The following is a 19,520-nucleotide window of genomic DNA, read 5'->3' on the forward strand; positions in this document are numbered from 1 at the left end:
TCATCATCTGACCTTATTATTTCAATTAACTGAACATAACTATCAGCTATAACTTTTCACTTCAACAAGCAAAAGTTTTTCTAAGAAAATTAGTCACTTTTATGTCTTAGTTCGATTTACCGATTCAAAATGTTTTAAGTTTTATTGTATTAAATCTAATAAGACGTAAATTTTTATATTTATATACAAACGTTTACAAAAATAAGTTTTTTATGAGGAATAACAATATAATTTTGTATTATTCAATATATTTTGTTAAATTACATTTATTAAATCGTTAAAATAGTGACCAATTATTAACACGATGAAATTTCCAACTCACGTAGCCATTGAAATCGGAATGTGCGAAGTTTCTAGTGGGATCAGCTTAAAGCTGTTCAGTAATTAGCATTGGTACTCGAAGCCTAGGAAACCTAAAGTTAGACCTAAAGTTTGTAGACAGGTACTTAAACCGTAGCGCATGACCACTTCCCGACCAGGCTTTTAAGAGATTTGCTCCTAAGTCCCTCGCAAAAATATATTATTTTAAGTCCCTCGGTGGACTTAAACAAATTAGTTTTCTCGTCTATAATACTGTTTAATGCTCTTCAAATTACCGAGTATCAAAGGATGTGTTAATATACGAATTATATAACGTTTCGTTATTTTGTTGTATGTTCCTGTTATTAAGGCCCATACCTTACCATTCTCAAATGGTAAAGTCAAGGGATCTCAATATCCCTGGATACGATGAATAAACAACAGATGTTCCATCAATTTCTTTGAGGACGCGGGCAGGCGTGCCTAAATATTCAGTATACACAGGTACCTTATATATTTGCATAGTATATTTCAATAGTCTCTAAAATAACGGCAGACTTTTCACAAAGGAGAGTTTGGATATTTGTTATACTTAAAGCATATGTAAATATCGGTGTGTCTGGATATATTAAAATACTAAAAGGCTATAATTCCCGGACTGTTTAACACATATAATTTGGCAAACCAACCTTCATTTTGACAGCTGTACTATTTGTTTAGAAAAAGTAGGGAGTTGGAACAATGAAGCCGATAATCCGGTCATACTGCAGATAGCCAGTAGGTAGTATAATTACAGTGTACAAACCCAACTCGCCAGTAATTGGATTAAGGCATATAAAGCAGCTAGGGAGAGCAATAAAAAACATGAAACTGCTGTTTTTCAACATTGAACGTAAAAGATCTCTTTAGTACACGCTGTAGTCATTATTAAGAGGCGTATCGGAGCAAATAATTAAGTAATTCCATAGTAAAAAAAATATTAAATTATACATTTTGACTTCTAATAGCAATAGTATTTAATATATCTATATATTTCCCTCCTCACTCATTAAGATCACTATCAAAACTTTTCTTTTCTCATATATCTCATAACGTTTAAAATCGAGCGAAAGCCGACATGAAAATTAAGCCTTCAATGAGATGTTTAAATCTAGCCTTGAGCCAATGAAGCGAGATATAGAACAGCCTTCGAAGTTGTGGATCGCTGAACATTAAGAGCAAGTTAATCAGAATAACGAAACGTGATAACACACTCGTCACAGTTCTGAGGCTTCAATATAAATTCAATTAATAATTCCTATTCATCTAAATAAATATACAACTATATGACAATATATAACTATAATTACAGAAATTATTCTTTAGCCATTAGACTATAAATTAATCTTACTAAACAAATCAATTACTCGTTCTGTTAATAGTGGTTCTTAAATGGTGTCTACTAATATATAATATATCGTTATTTGTGTAAAATTTTATTATAAAATGAAATAAACTGGTTTTGTACTCTTATTCGTTGTTTGGTGAAATAATCACAACTTTAAAATCCGATGTCTGTGAGTATCGTATTCACTAGCTAACTCTTGCATAGTTCAATATCTCTTCTGAGAGCCATTAGTGGCTTATGAGCCAGTAAGCCAATAACAGCAACGCTTGGCAAGCTCGCAGGTGCTTTTTACTTTCATGCTTATTTTGCTTGTATTTGAATTATAATTGTCTCACTGTCTGCAGTTTTAAAACATTGCAACTTTTTCTCCTGAAAGCAATTTTTAGCACTGGTTTAACTTGAACTATTGAACTACTTGAAATATTTATTTTATTCTACTACTAGTTTATTATATAGAATTATAAATAACCTTTATGTCCATAAACACACAGTAGACAAAATGTTTTCAGAAAAAACGGTTCTTCAACGAAGTGCACGTTTGACGATTTTTTTATGTCCGTAAGTAGTTTAAATCTTAATATGATATTTGATATATATGATATAAGAATAAAAGAATATCCTAAGTTAGACCTGAATCACCCTTTTCATACCGCAGCTACAATCATTGTTACTCGAGATTAAATTATCTCAGGCGGGAGATAAATAGATTCGCAATTTATTTACGTACAGCACAAGAGGGAACATTGCTTTAGTTATCTTTATGTAGTTTTAAATGTGTTTTTAATTATTTCAAAGCTTTTTAGGGAAATGAAAGGGAAGATGACGTGTAGACAATGCTTTTTAGTACCATTTCAACGATATCAGAAACAGAGATTCTTAATGCACCAAATTATATAGATTTTTATACAATTTAACTATAAAACTATAACATCGTAGAGAGGACGTTAAAATTCTTTGTGAGTACACCGCGTCTTTGTGTTATCAGATTTCCCTCAGAATCTTGATAGCAGACGTATAATGGACAGAATATTTGTACATCGAGAAGCTTGGCTTGGCCCTGCTCTCTTCTTTAATAAGATTTCGAACCAGACGTCCTTTCAGTACTACCGTTGTACAAATTCTTGATACTACGTAGCTTCGGTATAGTCGAATAAGATATTAAATGAGCTGACCTCCTCATACCATTACCCTTTAATTTATAATTATTGAAAATAAGTTATCAATTTGATAACTTTAATGTATATATATATATATATATATATATCTCCGTCATTTTTAATTATTTTCGCCATCTTGTCTTGCTGTTTGTGTTTACACTATTTTTTTTCCTAATAAAAGCTATATTTACTTCGCCGTCCTTTCGGGAACAAATTATAACAAATACAAATGAAATGTTTGTAAATATGTAAAATATAATGTAATTTAAATTCTTCACATTGGGAAAATTCATACAACGAAAACAAACCAATATTAATTATGACTAATCTTAAGAATTTCTCGTTAAGCTGACAGGACAGTTCTTTAGGCCTCTATTAAATCTTAAAGACTTAGTCAGCGCTTAATAAACGTTCAAGCGGTCCTCATTAAGATGGATGGCGTCTGTGGCTATTGATTTTGCAGGTATCACAATGTTTCAGAACCGCAAAATGATTATTAATTAAATCTCACCGATACCCATTTGCCGACTAATAAACCGAAATTGAATTTGATCCAAATTTACCACTTTCGTAATTCTGTCGATATATCTACACTAATAGAAAAATATGGTTCGTGTAGCGGAGAATATTTCAAAATTCGTTATACAATTTCCAAGCGAGGTCGGTTTTCTCTGGCTTCGCTCAAATTCATTTCGTTCGGTTGGCTGGAGAGGTATTTATTTAGCAATAAATAGGCTGAAGCGGATTGCTAAAGTACAGGAGCGGTGTGTATTTCATTGAACTAGCTGTATTAGCCATTGACTTCCAGAAGTTATGGAAGCTGTAGCGCTGCAGAAAAATGAGATTCCGTTATCAAATTTCAATTTCATTTGATGTCACTTTCGTACTAACTTGACTGTATACTTTGACTCGCTTTGAACGTGTATGAAGTGCTCGAAGTGTTTTTGTCTGTCGATATAATCTTATACACAGACATTTCAATTTTTTATACCTTTATTCACAAAAATATAGAAAATCACTTTTAAGTAAGAACATTGGTTTCAAATTCATATTATATTTGTTTTAATTCTGTGTCATTGTACGAAGGTCATAAGGCGTTGCAATTTTCTGAAAATGCCAAATCTAGTCTTATAAAAACCAATCAATTGCTTTTAATGAATTAATATTTAGTTATACCTGATATTTTTAGAATCGTTACCAAAAGTAAACCCTGTAATGGTATGTAATAGGGGGAGAAATTGTGCAAGCAACATTTTTAGCCGAAGATATTTGAAGCGCAAAATCACGTCTGCACACGCTGACGCCGCGCACGTCCAACAAATGACGCGAAAAATTACACACTTTGATTCAGTTTGGTCCTGTTCGAGTGCTCTGCTGTTATTTTAGATGTTGCATTGAATTGTTTACAATCTATCAATTTTTTTACGTTTACTTCAGTCCCAAATAAACAAAAGATTTGTATATCCCAATATTTGGTCATATTGTTTTATTTTTACGGTCTTAAATAGAAGCGGGCACTCAAATATTCCATATACCTACTTATTGTGATAAAATGTATAATAAGTTCCGTATAACGATTTATTTGCGGATTATAACCGTATGTTAATCTAAAGTATCCACCATATAAATCCTAGCACACCCCGGAGACCGTTGAAACGTATGGCTCTCGATTTACCAATTAGGTTGAGTCGAAGCTCATATTTCGGTGGAGGGATTAAGTTACTACCGAACAAAAATTTGTAATTTACTATTTAAACCGCTTATTATTGCTTAAACTTTTCACATATAATATTATAAACTTAGAGTATTTTTGGACAAAATCTTCGTATTACGTAAAAATAAAGAACTTTCTGTCCTATCGATAAATGTAAGGAATTTGTTGAATAAAGTAATTCAATGGTAGTAGACGATGAATCGCCTCTTTTAACAGAGTTGTTGAAAGAAAACTAAAATTAAAAATAGCTGGCTTTATGCTAATAAATATGAAAGGTTTTTCCATTTGAAGCCGTCGAGGAGAATCATTAAATTTATGCAGATCTTAATAAAATATGGAATAACATTAAATCGTTAAGAAATATTTAATATGTGTGTTATAATAACCAAAGAAACTTTAAAAACCTAACTTTTAATATACGAAGTTAAATGTACGTGTATATTGAGCTAACACACATTTATTTAATTGAGAAAATATTTATAGGTTCAAAAAGAGTCTAAAAAAAAACAAATAAATCCATTGCAGTCGATAGGTATTGGAAATATAAATTTGAACGCATAGAAAATTGGGTTTAACGAGCATTTTATGTAAATTTTGAGCAAAAAAAAACACAAAAATCAAACCGAGCTATCAATACCATTTGAGACTGGCTTTTTGTGATAATTATTCAATTTATATCTAACTGTTTCTAGACTATGCAAAGGTCAATGAATATATATATGTGTGTGTGTGTGTGTGTGTGTATTGTGTGTGCATGTGTTACGTTGGAATTTCTGATATTTTACTTCAATAGCAACAAAAATAACTTTCATACAATGAATAATTTAAAGAACAAATTCAAATTATGAAACCCTTACTGTAGTCTATTGCCAATAAGAAATTGTTAATAAGTAAAATGATTCACAACATCGTTTCTGTAACTACTTACGAGTATGTTATATTGAGAAGAAGTTTATTTCACATTCGTCAATAAAAGATTTTCATTAAGTCCACCTAACCATAACTATGTGGGACCCTTTATGTGGGACCACTACACTCTAAAAAATACAATAAATATTTTAATTACAATTCCTATTTATGTTCAATATTATTTTTCTAAAGTGCGTCTAAATATATAGATTGATTTTCAGTTGAATATAAGTTTTATTATTATATTCCCGGTTTATGAACGTAAAGATGTTGTATCTCGCGTGTGTATGCGAGCATAAGTAACAGAATAGAACATACATATCACAGTTTTTTAGTTTTTCATTTAATTAATAATAAAAAATACACAAAATTTTCTTCTTTGTTATATCAAAGATAAATATATAGTATTAAAAGCGTTTATAAATCTTCGACATTTTAATCACTACCAAAACAAAAGTAGAATATATAATTATAGGCTGAGTCGAAAAATTTTCTTAGTTATTTCTAAAACAAAATACAAATTGAAAGGCAATTTTATTGTTCTCTTGATATATTAAGAACGTTCTATAAATAAAAATATAAGTTTACAATATTGCTTTCGTATCAGTATTACGTTTTGTGGAATTGTTATTTCTTGAATATTTTATACGTAAACATATAATAATTCATTACTTCTAATTAGTTTAATATGTTACTGATAATAGCTACAGTAAAAATACAGTAAAAATAATTTACTTAATATATCGTATATAATAAATTAGTTACCTTTGTTTTGATGAATATGAAATTGTACGTTGCCTTTGTACCGTCTTTGTCATCAAGGTAAACAACATGAGGCACGCGTTACGTCGTCACGTGTAATCAATATTCGGTAATCCCGATAGGATTAGTGTTAGATCATCTATAATAATTAATAAAACTGTTACACTTAGTGTCAATAAATCTGCATAATGTGAGGGTCGTTATAAATGCCATCAATTAATTAAATACTAACTGTAATCGGCGAGAGCTCTGCTTAAATTAATCCCATTATAAATTGTTTAAAACCCCTGATATGTTATTCTGATTATCTCCTTTCTATGTTATGTATATTTTATGCTGGTAATGTCTGTTATTGTTCTATATAATTAGATGGATATATAAATTTAATATCAAGATACGCTAGGCTGGCAGTGCCTTTGTAATGAAATGTAAATAATTAATAAAAATTACAAAATTTAGTTTGCAATGAGGGAATCTTAATCCTACCATATCATTTTGAATTACCAGAAATGTTTCACATTTAGGAAAACTATAGACGTCAATAGTATGAAATACCATATATGTATGTAGTCTCGTTTAGTCTTGTATGTTTGTTTTGTTTTAATTGTTATTGCTCATATTTATAATGTATTAAAAAAACTCTCTACACTTTTCTATAAACTTTGGTTGAGCCAGATTATATTCGGATTCATTGCATTTTAGTTAAAATAGTTACAAACTTTTTGCTTCGCGTGTTCATGTATTCGTAAATCCTTTGGAGATATTAAGTTTTGCTCTTTCTATTTAACTATATTATGTGAGTATGAATGTCGGGTTTTATTTTTAAATGAGAAATCTATTTTGCGAATTTGAAGTTTTTTTTTTATGTAACCAACTATTTACGAGTATCATTCGTAGTATTAATGTTGTTTAAAAACGTAAAATTAATAACTTATTGCCGTTAAAAATATTTTACTTTTGCTTGCTCAGAAGAAATTTTTTTCGGTTTTTTTTTTAAATTTTAAAAACATATTTTCATTCATTGATAACTACTTACATTAAGATATACATATTATTATATGATATTTTCATTGTATATCAATCAATCTTTAATTAATTTGCTCCATTATTCCTCATGAACATGCACAGCCATAATAATCCCTAAGGATCCAGAGGAAAAATTTCACAACGAATATGTGAAGATTTTAATGAAAAATTAAAAGTTGAAATGCTTTCGGGTTACACATAAATCTAAAGCATACTCAAGCGACTGTATAAAAAGTTCTGTTTAATAATGAAGTATGATTAAAAGTTATTACTCGCTCATGTCGCTCGTAAATTAAAGTATAACTTCTATAATGAGTATGTATGTTTTTCCTCAGAGTTGTCACCATTCATACGTCACTGGCAGCCTACGAGATACGAGCCGGCGCGGGGGCGCGGGCGCAGGTCACTCACACCCTCCCCGCAGCCCCCCACAGATATAAAGTTCTATTTCAAAGCCCATAACAGGTATGTACTTTGTGATTTTTTATATATGAAAGCGAATAATCAATATTTCAGGGCCATTAAACATAAAATGCGAATAATGTACAATAAGTAACTGTGGGAAATCATATTAATGATAGATCCATTCAGACATCACACACGCAGCTATCTGTGTAATCCGCAATATATAAAAACCAATTGCACTCAATTTGCATATTCCCGTTAAACTTTAATTCTATTAAAAATTGATGTTAATCAATTTAAACCTTTATTTGATATGAGTAGTAATTTTTTTAACGCTGCCATATATTTGATGTTAGAAAAAAAACCTTGTTACAATATTGCCGCTGAAAAACAATTTATCTTCACAGCCATCCACCAATTCCATTTGCCGTTCAATAATTATTGAATAGAGGGTTCGCGTGACTCATCCACATATTATAACTATCTACCTTATCAGTCGCTTTGATGTGGCCGCTCTGTTAATTTATTACTCTGTAACAGCGAGCCCGACACAACTGTACGAACTATCTATGAATTAAACAAAATTACTCAGTAGTTGTTAGTTCGAAAGCTCGTTTAAATGAAAATATTTATTCAAATAAATGTATGTACAGCTTTTTGCACGATATATGAAGCAAATCAAAGCCAAATTTACGAAGAGCTAACACAATATCAGTCCTAAGATTGCGTAAGTTTGAATTAGCAAATCCAATGATAATGAATGTCACCTACACTGTTATATCTTTATTTTCAACTGACATATAATTATTCCCTTTTAATATCATTCGACATGAAAGTAATCTTATATTTTGAATTATACATGCAATGAATACCAATGTATTTATTTAATTTTTGTTTACGGTTACGTTGATATTTACCACGTTAATAGAGCGCATAACACTCCGACGATTTCCGCACTTGTAAGCTGTACAAGCTATTTATATATGTGAATAATAAATAATTTTTATGATTTCATAATTACAAAATGATTTACTTCAATTAAAGACGGATTAAACGATATAGGAATGTATTTTTTAAATTGTATTTGATATTAAGTTATACTTTTGTATACGTACAGTAAATATAGATTTAATTGAAAAAATTGTAGAATATAACGGAAAGTTGCAGACGGAAAAGGAAGCCGGTGAGTTTGCGAAACTAAAAAAAAAAAAAAGTTAAGTCGGGGGAAATCAAAGATACATCAGACTAATACGTTTGTATCAAGAACGTACCACAAACATCCATTCCCTTAATTAAAACATTCCCAATAGAAACGCCCTCGGTGTAAGAGATCGTTTAAACTAGCCTTTTTATGTATTCCATTTCAGGGTTATTCAATTAACTATATTGATGTTCGCACGGGATTGTTAGCTCGTGTCCCGTTTTATTTTATTTATGACTTTGAAATAATTTAAGACACAATATTGACATGATCACATTTATGTTGTTATAAAAATAAAGTATAATTCACAACATTCATATTATGGTCAAATAGTTTTTTATTATTCGTGCGATATATTATATAAAATCGTATAGAGAACGAGAGAAAAATTTACAAGCAAATAACTTAAGGGCTTCTTATATAAGTGCTACCTTAGATGACCGTACTGAGAATTTTTATTTATAAAGAATTTCAGGTTTATGTTTACAAAGAACTCCAGCGTGATGCTCAAGGAATCTCGCTGTCTATATATTGTTCACTTGTAATGGGTTCAAAGTTGGAACGGTTTTCGCTCTATATGTAAATTGCAGGTAACTTAAAAGCAGACTCATGTGTTGTATCGAAAATCAATTTTTTGAAGTCGTTCATAATATGTCTATAGAAGACTTTTAAATTAGGAAAAGAAACAAAAATATATAAATACTATATATAATACGGGCCTTTTACCATGTTAATTAATAAGAAGTGTCCCTATACTTGCTTTCATTTAAATCGATCGAGTTTTTCTTTATATAATAGTTAACTAGTAGCGTTTTTCCAAAAAGTCACATGAGATTTTTTTGAGTAAATTTAGATTTTATATACAGATAAAACGGCAATGGATTGTTTGGTCTGCAGAATTAAATCGAAAGACATATTATTTTTGTTACGTTACGTTACGTTATGTATTTGAATGAGGCTATAGCTTAGAAAAAACATGGTTATTTCTAGTCGATAAAAAATTTTTGGTATACTTCTCATTACCTAGACAGAAAAATGTATTTAAAATTAATTTTGTTAATCTGAAAGCAATGACAATCCTAAAGCATGATAGTACTTAAAGCCACAACTTAATACCTAAATGAATTAAAAACTCCATACATGTAAAATTACAAATATAAATGATTAATCACACAAAATGAAATTGCCACAGAAAACAGTCAACAAAATTTAAATATGCCCAGTAGTTAACACTGTTTTACTGGAAATTATTACAGAAAAAATTTGTTATGTATCAGTAAATGTAATTATTTTTATGTTAGATAGATTTGAACATTTTTAACAATTACTTTTCTTACATTTTAATATTCACAAATTCCAGACAAATTAATACTATTTATAAAAAAAATTAATTGCTAAATACTAATTTTACAAGAAATACTTAATAAGTAAAAAAACAAACATCAATTTGAATGTATGAACGAGTGAAAGAATGTATTTACAAGGCTTTTGTTAATATTAATCAGATTACCTGTTTTCATATTCGGTCATAATATATAGGGCCTTACTTTCTTATTTACTACTATTGTATACGCTCCAGGTTACGTGATTTGAATAAAATGAAAACCAATAAGATAAATTAAACACAATCGACGCCGTCTTCAACTTGCCGATCTTTAAATCATTAATTTGCCAAAACATTTTTGTATAACATCCTCTCCCTTTCGCTTTTTATTTTATTATAACCGTTCCACACAATTCAAAGCTTGAATTTCACGTTTCATAACAATGTTGCATAAAATATAAAACACTAACCCCGCTGTAAAACACAGAATCCATTAAACAAAAGCTAAAGCTATTAAGGCAGCAGAACTGTGTTGCATTAGCCCCCAGGTTCCAAGGGGTGGATTAACCATCCTTCCAACCAATTGGGTTGAGTGCAGCGCTTTAAGCCGTCTGTATGCAACCGTTTAACAAACCAGATGTAAATAAACGTTAAAATAACATACTGTATATACAATAATATTTTTGTTATTCATTCGCTCATTTGTGGCGAACTTTCGGAAGCGTGACCCGAGTTTAATCGTACTTTCCGTTCACTCAACAAAAAGTCTTAACAACATCAGTGCGGGAATTCCTCTCAGCCGTAGGTTAATCCCGGATATCTACGGGCGAAGTTTTTGTGACAAATTGTAAAAATATATCCCAAGGATAACGGACTTTGTGAGAACGAATATCCCTTAGTGTTGGTGTCGGTTACATCATAAACATGTGTGTCCCTTGGCTCCAGTAACAATGTCTGGACAATATGAAAACTCTGTATGATATTAAAGTATTTCAAACTTTCATATTTCTACCTCCCTCACACTACGTAAACTATTCCAGCCTCACCAAATAGATACTTATCACATTGACCGTTACCTAAGTTAAAAATCATGCAGCACTGTCAGTTTTAATTTAAATGTACGTTATGACAGGTCTTTTATGAGATGGCTTTAATATTGCCTTAAAAGTCGGGATAGAACGTCCCGGGACGAGCTAAAAGCCCGTCTTGTTACCAGAAATGAGTAATGGCTTCGGGAAATTGCGTTCCCTAATAACTTCTTTTCTGAGTTTCCAGTGTTGAGCCACACAAATAAGGACTGGCGAATGTTGGCCGAGCTCTTAATAAAACTTCATAATTTATTCTGTCACTTCTGCTTTGATTTCAAGACATTATTTATCTTAAATATAGACTTGTTTCCATAATTCTGCCTACAACGACTATGAAAGAAAAATATTTTTGTTCTCTCTACTTGCTATTTAATTTTATGTGTTTACGATTTTATAAGAACTCTCTTGTAAAGTCGTAAACACTTTTAATTTATATAAATGTTGCGTTGCTTGCTTATTCGTTGCTACGTCAAAAAAAATATTGTTAGTCCTAAAATTCAAACAATGAAGCGAACATCTTCGTCAGTGTTAAAAGTACTTAACAATTTAATTAATTACAATAAATGCAAAATAGTATACCATGTTTACCAGTAACTTTCATACGTATAAGAATTACAATTTATAATATCTTTCATAAAACAATGTATATATTAATAAAGAACTATATTGATTACGTATAATAATTATTATTATTCTCCTATATATATATTCTATATAATAATAAGATAAAATTCTTAATAATCCGAACTCAATTCATCGTAGCTCTAATACGGAGCAAATCCGTAATATTCATCTCGTTCTAAGTCTCTGAGGTCAAATAACTTCCTAAACTTATCCATTAATATTTATCAAAGGATCTTTTCGAATGATATCAATTAATAGGGATATTGAATTTGGATTTTGATAGCTAATACAATTAGACTGCACATCCAGTTAATATGTACGGTAAATTAATTCATTAACGTACATACATATATATAAACTAATTGGATACGTTTAATTTAGTATAAACGCAGATTAATTTTATTTAGAGTTTATATTTCATTTGTAGGCTTAATTTAAGTCAAACGTATCGCAATTAGCACCTATTTACTTGATATTTAGTCTACAAATATATATACGCTGTTGTAGAAATAAAGTGTCCATTTTTTTGATATCTATTTTTTTATATATATACGAAATAGATGCCTTTAAGACATTTTAAGGCGCCCACGTCCTTTAAATATAGGTACAATTACACAAAAGCCTGATTGAAGACAAAGTCTCACTTTCCAATGGATGTTATGTGATAATTCCAATCGTGCGTCAATTCAAGAACTATTATTTAGGTCGATTCTGGTTTATCCGAGAACAATAAATGGGATTACATTTTTATGTTTTTTTTATACAATTGTGTCCTGGAGTTCCTTTAATAGATTTTTAAGCTTTCGTTTCTTTATTCAATGTCTAATGTCCATTATACATTATTATCATATATTTGCTATTAGATCTTAGATGAGAAATCTAGATCTTTAATACAATTTAATAAACGGTTGTAAAAGTATGATAATTCTTAATCAGAGGCGTCCCAAATAACAATGTGGCGGTGGACAAAGAATAAGTCACAAGTTTTCTATAACTGAGTTAGGAGAAACAGTTGGGAGTTTGTAACTTCATTATACGTAGGTCGTTAGCGACGCTTCCGATCAGCGTGATCTTTAAACATAGCATTGTACTACAACTGACAAAGCTGACTAACCAATGTTGAGGATTTTTGTTTTATTAAGCCAGTATTGTAAATTTTCAATATGATATTCTTTGATGTTATATGTTATTGTTGTCTTAGTGGTCATAGATAAATCTCATCTAGGCCACAATATTAAATGTAAATTAAACTCTTTAAAACCATGACCGTCTGTAGCTTGGTCTAGAGTGTGCGAGTGGACGTGATGTACTGTGTAGCATCAATATATCAGGAAGCCGCTATATGTTATAACGTAACAATGATTTAGAACCAACACGTGAGCTTTATCGAATCGCTTTCAAAGTTAAACTAAATTTTCTTACTATCCCTGAAACGTTAATGAATTCAATTCACGACAGATGTATCGCTTATAACAATTATTGCTATTACAAAAAGCATTACAACATCGAATGTAGTTCTAACAGCCGTTGAAATAACTTTAACAAACAATCATGATAAATCGTCTGAATTAACACAGACTAAACTTTAACAATCTTGTTTTAATCCAGAGATCGTTCGTTACAGACATTTCTGTGATTCATAATGTTGGACATACCTAGTTTCTGTGATCCAAAACTACTAGAAGTTTTCCCGTCGTTAAAAAACATACTCCCTGACAAATACTTCAAGTAATAACCTCGAATAAATAAAATTAAACTTTTTTTCTTTACGTTTTATGCATATTAAGTTCTATCATTGACTACGTAGTTAGGTAGTCGAGCGCTGTTATAAGATCCTTAAGATGCGAGTAGCCAACGTATCCAATATATTAAGGCGTGAAGGTGATAAAATATAGGTCAGCGCTGTAACGACGATAAATCAAGCCATACTTTTATAGCAGTACGTGGTTGACGTTATAATTTATACACGAATCCGGAAATATGTGAAAACTTACACGTAGGAAGAATTGAATCCTTGACGTCTCTGTGTTATATAGAACATTATAAATATATCTAAGAAAGAAAGTTTTCCAATCTCACCAACATTAAGGCTAATTTGATCCAAAAATAAATATCCTTAGCATTAAAATCTCAAGAGATAATAGATCGAGGTCAATAGAAGTTTGATTATATATTTTGTTTGTTGCAGGGAATTCAGGCTGATCCTGCATCCTGATCCAAGCTCCGTGTTCGCTGAAGGGGTGCAGTTCCATTCATCAGCCGGCCCAATAGATTACAATACTGCTAGTGTCTACTCCGGAAAACTAGAAGGTATTAGCAATTTTAATCTTATGTTACATAATAAGATCTATATTCATTGATCTCGGTAACGAGTTGAACAATTTTAAACTCTATTCGGTATTAGGATTCGGTAAGAAGAAATCATTCTTTCAGTTCAGAAATAGTGAGAACCTCATACAAAGTCCGATGGTAGCTATTTCGATATTTTTTGTAACATTTTATATAATACTGTTTAAGAATACAATGAGTATAATCAACAAAATTTTACGACAGAATACGATATTATTGAAAGCCTTGAGGCTTAGATTTACTGTTAGCGTATTTTATTAACTTCAAAATTAAAAAAAAAATATTGTATGAATATGTTATAAATATGAGAGATAGTTTCCGCTTATGATTGCTATGTTTTATTTATCACACCGCAAAAAACTATCATTATATGAAACAATATTCTAATACATCTTTTCAAATATTTCTTCTTTAAATTTTTGATTTTATTTTTAACATGGGCAGGGATGTGAGTTTACTCTGTATATTCCTTTGTCTTTTCAAAAGTATTATACGACATTTTGCCATGTGCCATCTTCACGGTTTTACTAACGCACTTTACTCTTCAAAGTTAAATGTCCTCAGCATAATCCGAATAGTTTTCAATGTAAACGACTTGTGTCTCGCCTCTTCTTACCACGCGCTTCCAACGCACGGCGGTGGAATGTCTAGAAGGAATGCTCAGGTTTTGTCGGAAAACTATAATATAGGGTTGTCAAAAATCTCACTTATAGGTCTTCCTTACAAGCAGTACTTTTTTATGTTATTGCTCTATAGGTGAACTGATCACAGTTACCATTTAATGTTAGGTGGATGGTATGCGCAGCCCACATTCATAACATTAAAATGATCAAATGTATTAAAAATTTGAATTAAAAATTTATCAAACTATGAAAATATACTAACCGTGTCCTATTACACAGGTTTTTATTTGAGTTTTCACCGAGTTGAAGCTCATTAAACACAAAAATATTCAACCGTTATGTTAATTAATGAATAGGTAATAAAGTAGACGGTTAATTTTATTCGATTTGATGGTTTTGTGGAATTATTGAAATTTTAATCGGAACTACATACCTTCAACTGAAATTCAACATATAACTTGACCGAGCCATAATTGCGAAATAGTATTTGCAGTCAATGTTATTATTTGCCAAACTAATCGGAGTTGTTCAAACAGTATATATATTGGCGTTCAGACAAATGTCACCTGGGAATTAATGAGGAAAGTAACAAATGGAACGCGCTGATATCATTATCATACGCTATGTTCGAAGCGTATTATCTCAATTTGCGATTTAATTACACCGTTCGTATATATTTTACTTCATTAGTGTATTAGACGTGATATTTAAGGAAGCAAATACGATAATTAAACGCTCTTCATTGGCTTATTTCAAACTGCCAGCTGTGACACGTGAGAGACGCGACCAAGGATATTGACTGGTATCAGAAACTAACGGAGTGTAACTTATGAAATATTGAAGACGTTCGAATTTTAATGTATATTTATTTATTTCAAACTCGCTTTTGATTGCTACTTAGTGTGCGTATCGAAATTGATTTCAGAGAGGAATAAATTATATGTGCTTAAAAAAAAAATCATCTTAATTATATGACATTTAAGCACAATATACATCTTAATGTTTTACCGCAAGCACTACACGGAACTTAAAGATAATTTACATTATTTTTTTCATTTTCTATTCTATCAACCACTAAATGTAATTTTATTACCCTCACGCCCTTTCATATAACGGGATTTAAAAATGAAATTTTAATAAAAAGGTTTCTTTCTTTTAATTATTTTTCCATACAAACCTCGTCCTGACAATAACGAACACGAAAAAAATCCAATTTGAAAAAAAAAATGTCCAATTTGGAGCGGTCCATCGGAAGTTCGCGTACATACATTTCGGTGATTAATTTTTATTTATATAGATTATTCGTTTATGAAATTTAATCTCGACACATTTCATTACTGTATAAAAGCGTGCGTTCGTTTGATTTAGAACTAAATAAATCAATAAGAAGTAATCCAGACATTCTTCTTTCACAACTAACGTCACATTCTTCACGAAAATGTACATCATGTATTTATTTCGATATATTTTCTTGTTTTTTATACAGTAAGGAGGTCAAAGCAGATAAGACTTATACATTTTTGGTTCATGCCTTGTAAATTGTGTTTCAAGTCCTCGCACGCTTCGCAGATGTTGGATTATGATCTCGCAAGCCTACGAATGATACGTATCTTAATGTCAAAGCAATCAGATCCCATAAAGACACAAGACGTTTAAGTGCTTGTTACAACTTTCTACGAAGTTTCTCACGATCTGTCCTTTATTATTTTAACTGACAAGTTGTACAGTTACCGTATTCTATCTTTGTTATAGGTGTTCATAATGATCTGCTTTAATTATATTTGAACTTCTAAAATCTGACTCTTTAATAACTTAAACTGAGGATGGCTTCTGTATTGCGTAACAAACTTAATAAAATTAAATTACAAGGTGCGACCCATCTGGTACATTCGAGACAAAGTGAGTTTTGATAAAATTAGCTCACAAGTTTAATGGAGTATGCTTCTTCGAAGTTTGACTTCCCTTGTCTTTGGCGGCGCAACGCAAACTCATTTAAATAATAAATACTTTTATAATTACTCGTTTATTTGGTGGGGAAGTTTATAAGGGCGGATGTTTTTATTCATTTATACGTTAAGCTCAGATCGTTTATAACAATAATGGCTGTATTCCTAGGTTTGATCGCAAAAAGAGAATTTTATATGTGTCTTATATTCAAATTTAACTCATTACAAAAAATATTTTAGTATTTTATCGTAAATTTATCTCATCATAGACTTTATAACATTAGTAAGAATTTTTCTTTACCACAACATCGTATTAAAAAAAATCTATTTTCTAAGAAATACACAAAATCTGTTCTGTGCAATTTTATTCTGATCGTTTTATCAATAAAATAAATGTAAGGAAGCTATTTAGAGTTGTAATTATGGTTATTTATAGGCGGTTTCCAACCCTCCCGCAACCAAAGCAAGTTGTGATTTTAATACATTGAGAGACTCCGGCTCTTTGCACTTCTAATTAGTTTGTATAATATATAGCACTTCATTAATTTTCAACAACCTTTAGTTACTTGTTTGAAAGATTTATTTGCAGAATTAATTATTACTATTTAATCATAGTTAACTCGAAGTGTTATTAAAAAAATCTAAAATATATTAACATCTTAAACTTAGTAACTGTGGTATGATAGTATAATACATTTTTATTTCAGACGACGACTCGTCTCATGTATATGGCGTGATAACCGCTGAAGGTCTTTTCGATGGCACCATATGGACTCAAAACGAAGAATATTATGTTGAGCCACTCTCACGCTATGATATCGAGCACCCTTCCATGCACAGCGTCATCTACAGACGATCAGACGTAGAACATCCACATGCGAACAGTGAAACATCACACTGTGCCTCTCATTTGCTTCACATGAAGACTAAACAAGGATATGAAGGGGACTTATTCAACTTCACCGATCATGTATCCCTCAAGAGAGTGCCATTCAGCAATAGTACGGAAGACTTGAAAACTGAAATCAACAGGAGGAAGAAGCGATGGCTTCCAGAGGACGAAATGCAAGACGACGAGCCAAAGAAGAATCCCGAATTACCTTTAGATTTAGACGTCCCGTACACGAGTAATAGCGATCCTTTTGATAAGTTTAGTACGAGAAAGCCAAAAACTAAAATCGATAAAAGTAATCTCATAACGAAGGTGCGACTCGATTCAGAGGAGTCCAGACCCAAACCAAAGACGCACGTGGAACTTATAAAAACTAAAGCCGGCGTAGTGACTGTCAGTAAGGACGTGGTCAAAAAGGAACCGGTTGGTTATACAATACTGTCGGCGAACGCTACCGACGACGGAAGACATGTCAACAAACGAGCCACAGTCGATCCAAGAAAGACTACATGTTTAGTTTACCTACAAGCGGATCACATGTTCTACCAAAGATATGGATCTGAAGAGGCGTGTATAGAAGTCATGACAAGACATGTCCAGAAAGTTAACGCGATATATAAAGTGACAGGTGAAATATTTCAGATATATTTTTTTTTTTTTGCAAATAAAGAATAAAGTTGATCATAAACAGAATTATTATATAACATTTATCTGTAAAGTCTGCATTTATAAATAATTCAAATAATAGAATAAGTAGCAAGAGTGAAGTAATAATAGAAAAAATAATAGTAAATAAGACAATTACGTTTACATAACACTAATAATGACAAATTTATATTATAACAAAATGTAAGTGAGATTTTATTATATACTTTATTGAAGTTATTCGTGAAAATAAATTATTTTTATATTGTACCAGATTTCAATCAAGACGGCAAGCCGGATAACATCACGTTCATGATTAAAAGGATTAAAGTGCACACGCTGGACGCCCTCAAGGACCCGGCTTATAGGTTCCCCAACAACTACGGCGTGGAAAAATATTTGGAACTGTTTTCAGGTACATGGAAGAATTAATAACGGTCAATTTAAAGCGACGAACAGCAAAAATAAATATTCATTTGATGTGATAGCTATGGGATATATCGAGCTCGAAAAATCCTTACGCGATAACATTTTTATTCCTCACCCTATTCTTCAGCAATGCGTAGGATAACTTCAATTATATATAACAGAATCATATCAAGTTGCGTGTGTCCTTAATATGGGAGAAAATCAAATTCTCATTTAATGAAATCTCAAGGATATTTCGTTTATTCCGTATTTTTTATAAATATGATTATATTTGGAACTGTTAGGGTATATCGAGAATAAAAAAATTGTATACAGACAAGGCGTAGTGAGGAGTAAAGAAAATAAAATTCAAAACAATTCTTATTTGATATATTTTACAATAATTTTAACAGAGGAGGACTATGACGCGTTCTGTTTGGCGTACATGTTCACTTACCGAGACTTCGAGATGGGTACCCTGGGTCTGGCCTGGACAGGGGATCTCAAGAACGCGGGTGGGGTCTGCGAAAAAAACGGAGTAAGTTCAGCTCTTGTTTATGGATCATGAAAAATATTTATCACCACCACTTCTTTCTTATACTTTATACATACTTAACAATATATTAAATATGTTCTGTCCTTTAAAACATTCGTTATTAATAAAAAAAATATGAATTTTAATCATTGTGGAGTAAGAACTGTCATTAATCAGAGTTCAATATCCATTCATTATTCAAGTTTAGTAGTTAACAAAGACTTC

At 31.1% G+C, this 19,520-nt stretch overlaps 1 protein-coding gene across 1 annotated transcript in view; it reads left to right on the plus strand.

Annotated features, from left to right (window-relative positions):
* Positions 1-19,520, plus strand: part of LOC116766975 (uncharacterized) — a 99,061-nt gene that overhangs the window by 71,574 nt on the left and 7,967 nt on the right. Inside the window, exons 2-6 of the mRNA XM_032657118.2 lie at positions 7,591-7,720; positions 14,086-14,207; positions 17,523-18,335; positions 18,627-18,767; positions 19,174-19,298. Coding sequence (XP_032513009.2) covers positions 7,591-7,720; positions 14,086-14,207; positions 17,523-18,335; positions 18,627-18,767; positions 19,174-19,298 — 1,331 coding nt within the window. The remainder of the gene's footprint in view (positions 1-7,590; positions 7,721-14,085; positions 14,208-17,522; positions 18,336-18,626; positions 18,768-19,173; positions 19,299-19,520) is intronic.

The sequence above is a fragment of the Danaus plexippus genome, chromosome 10 (genome assembly GCF_018135715.1).
Source record: "Danaus plexippus chromosome 10, MEX_DaPlex, whole genome shotgun sequence".
Taxonomy (NCBI): domain Eukaryota; kingdom Metazoa; phylum Arthropoda; class Insecta; order Lepidoptera; family Nymphalidae; genus Danaus; species Danaus plexippus.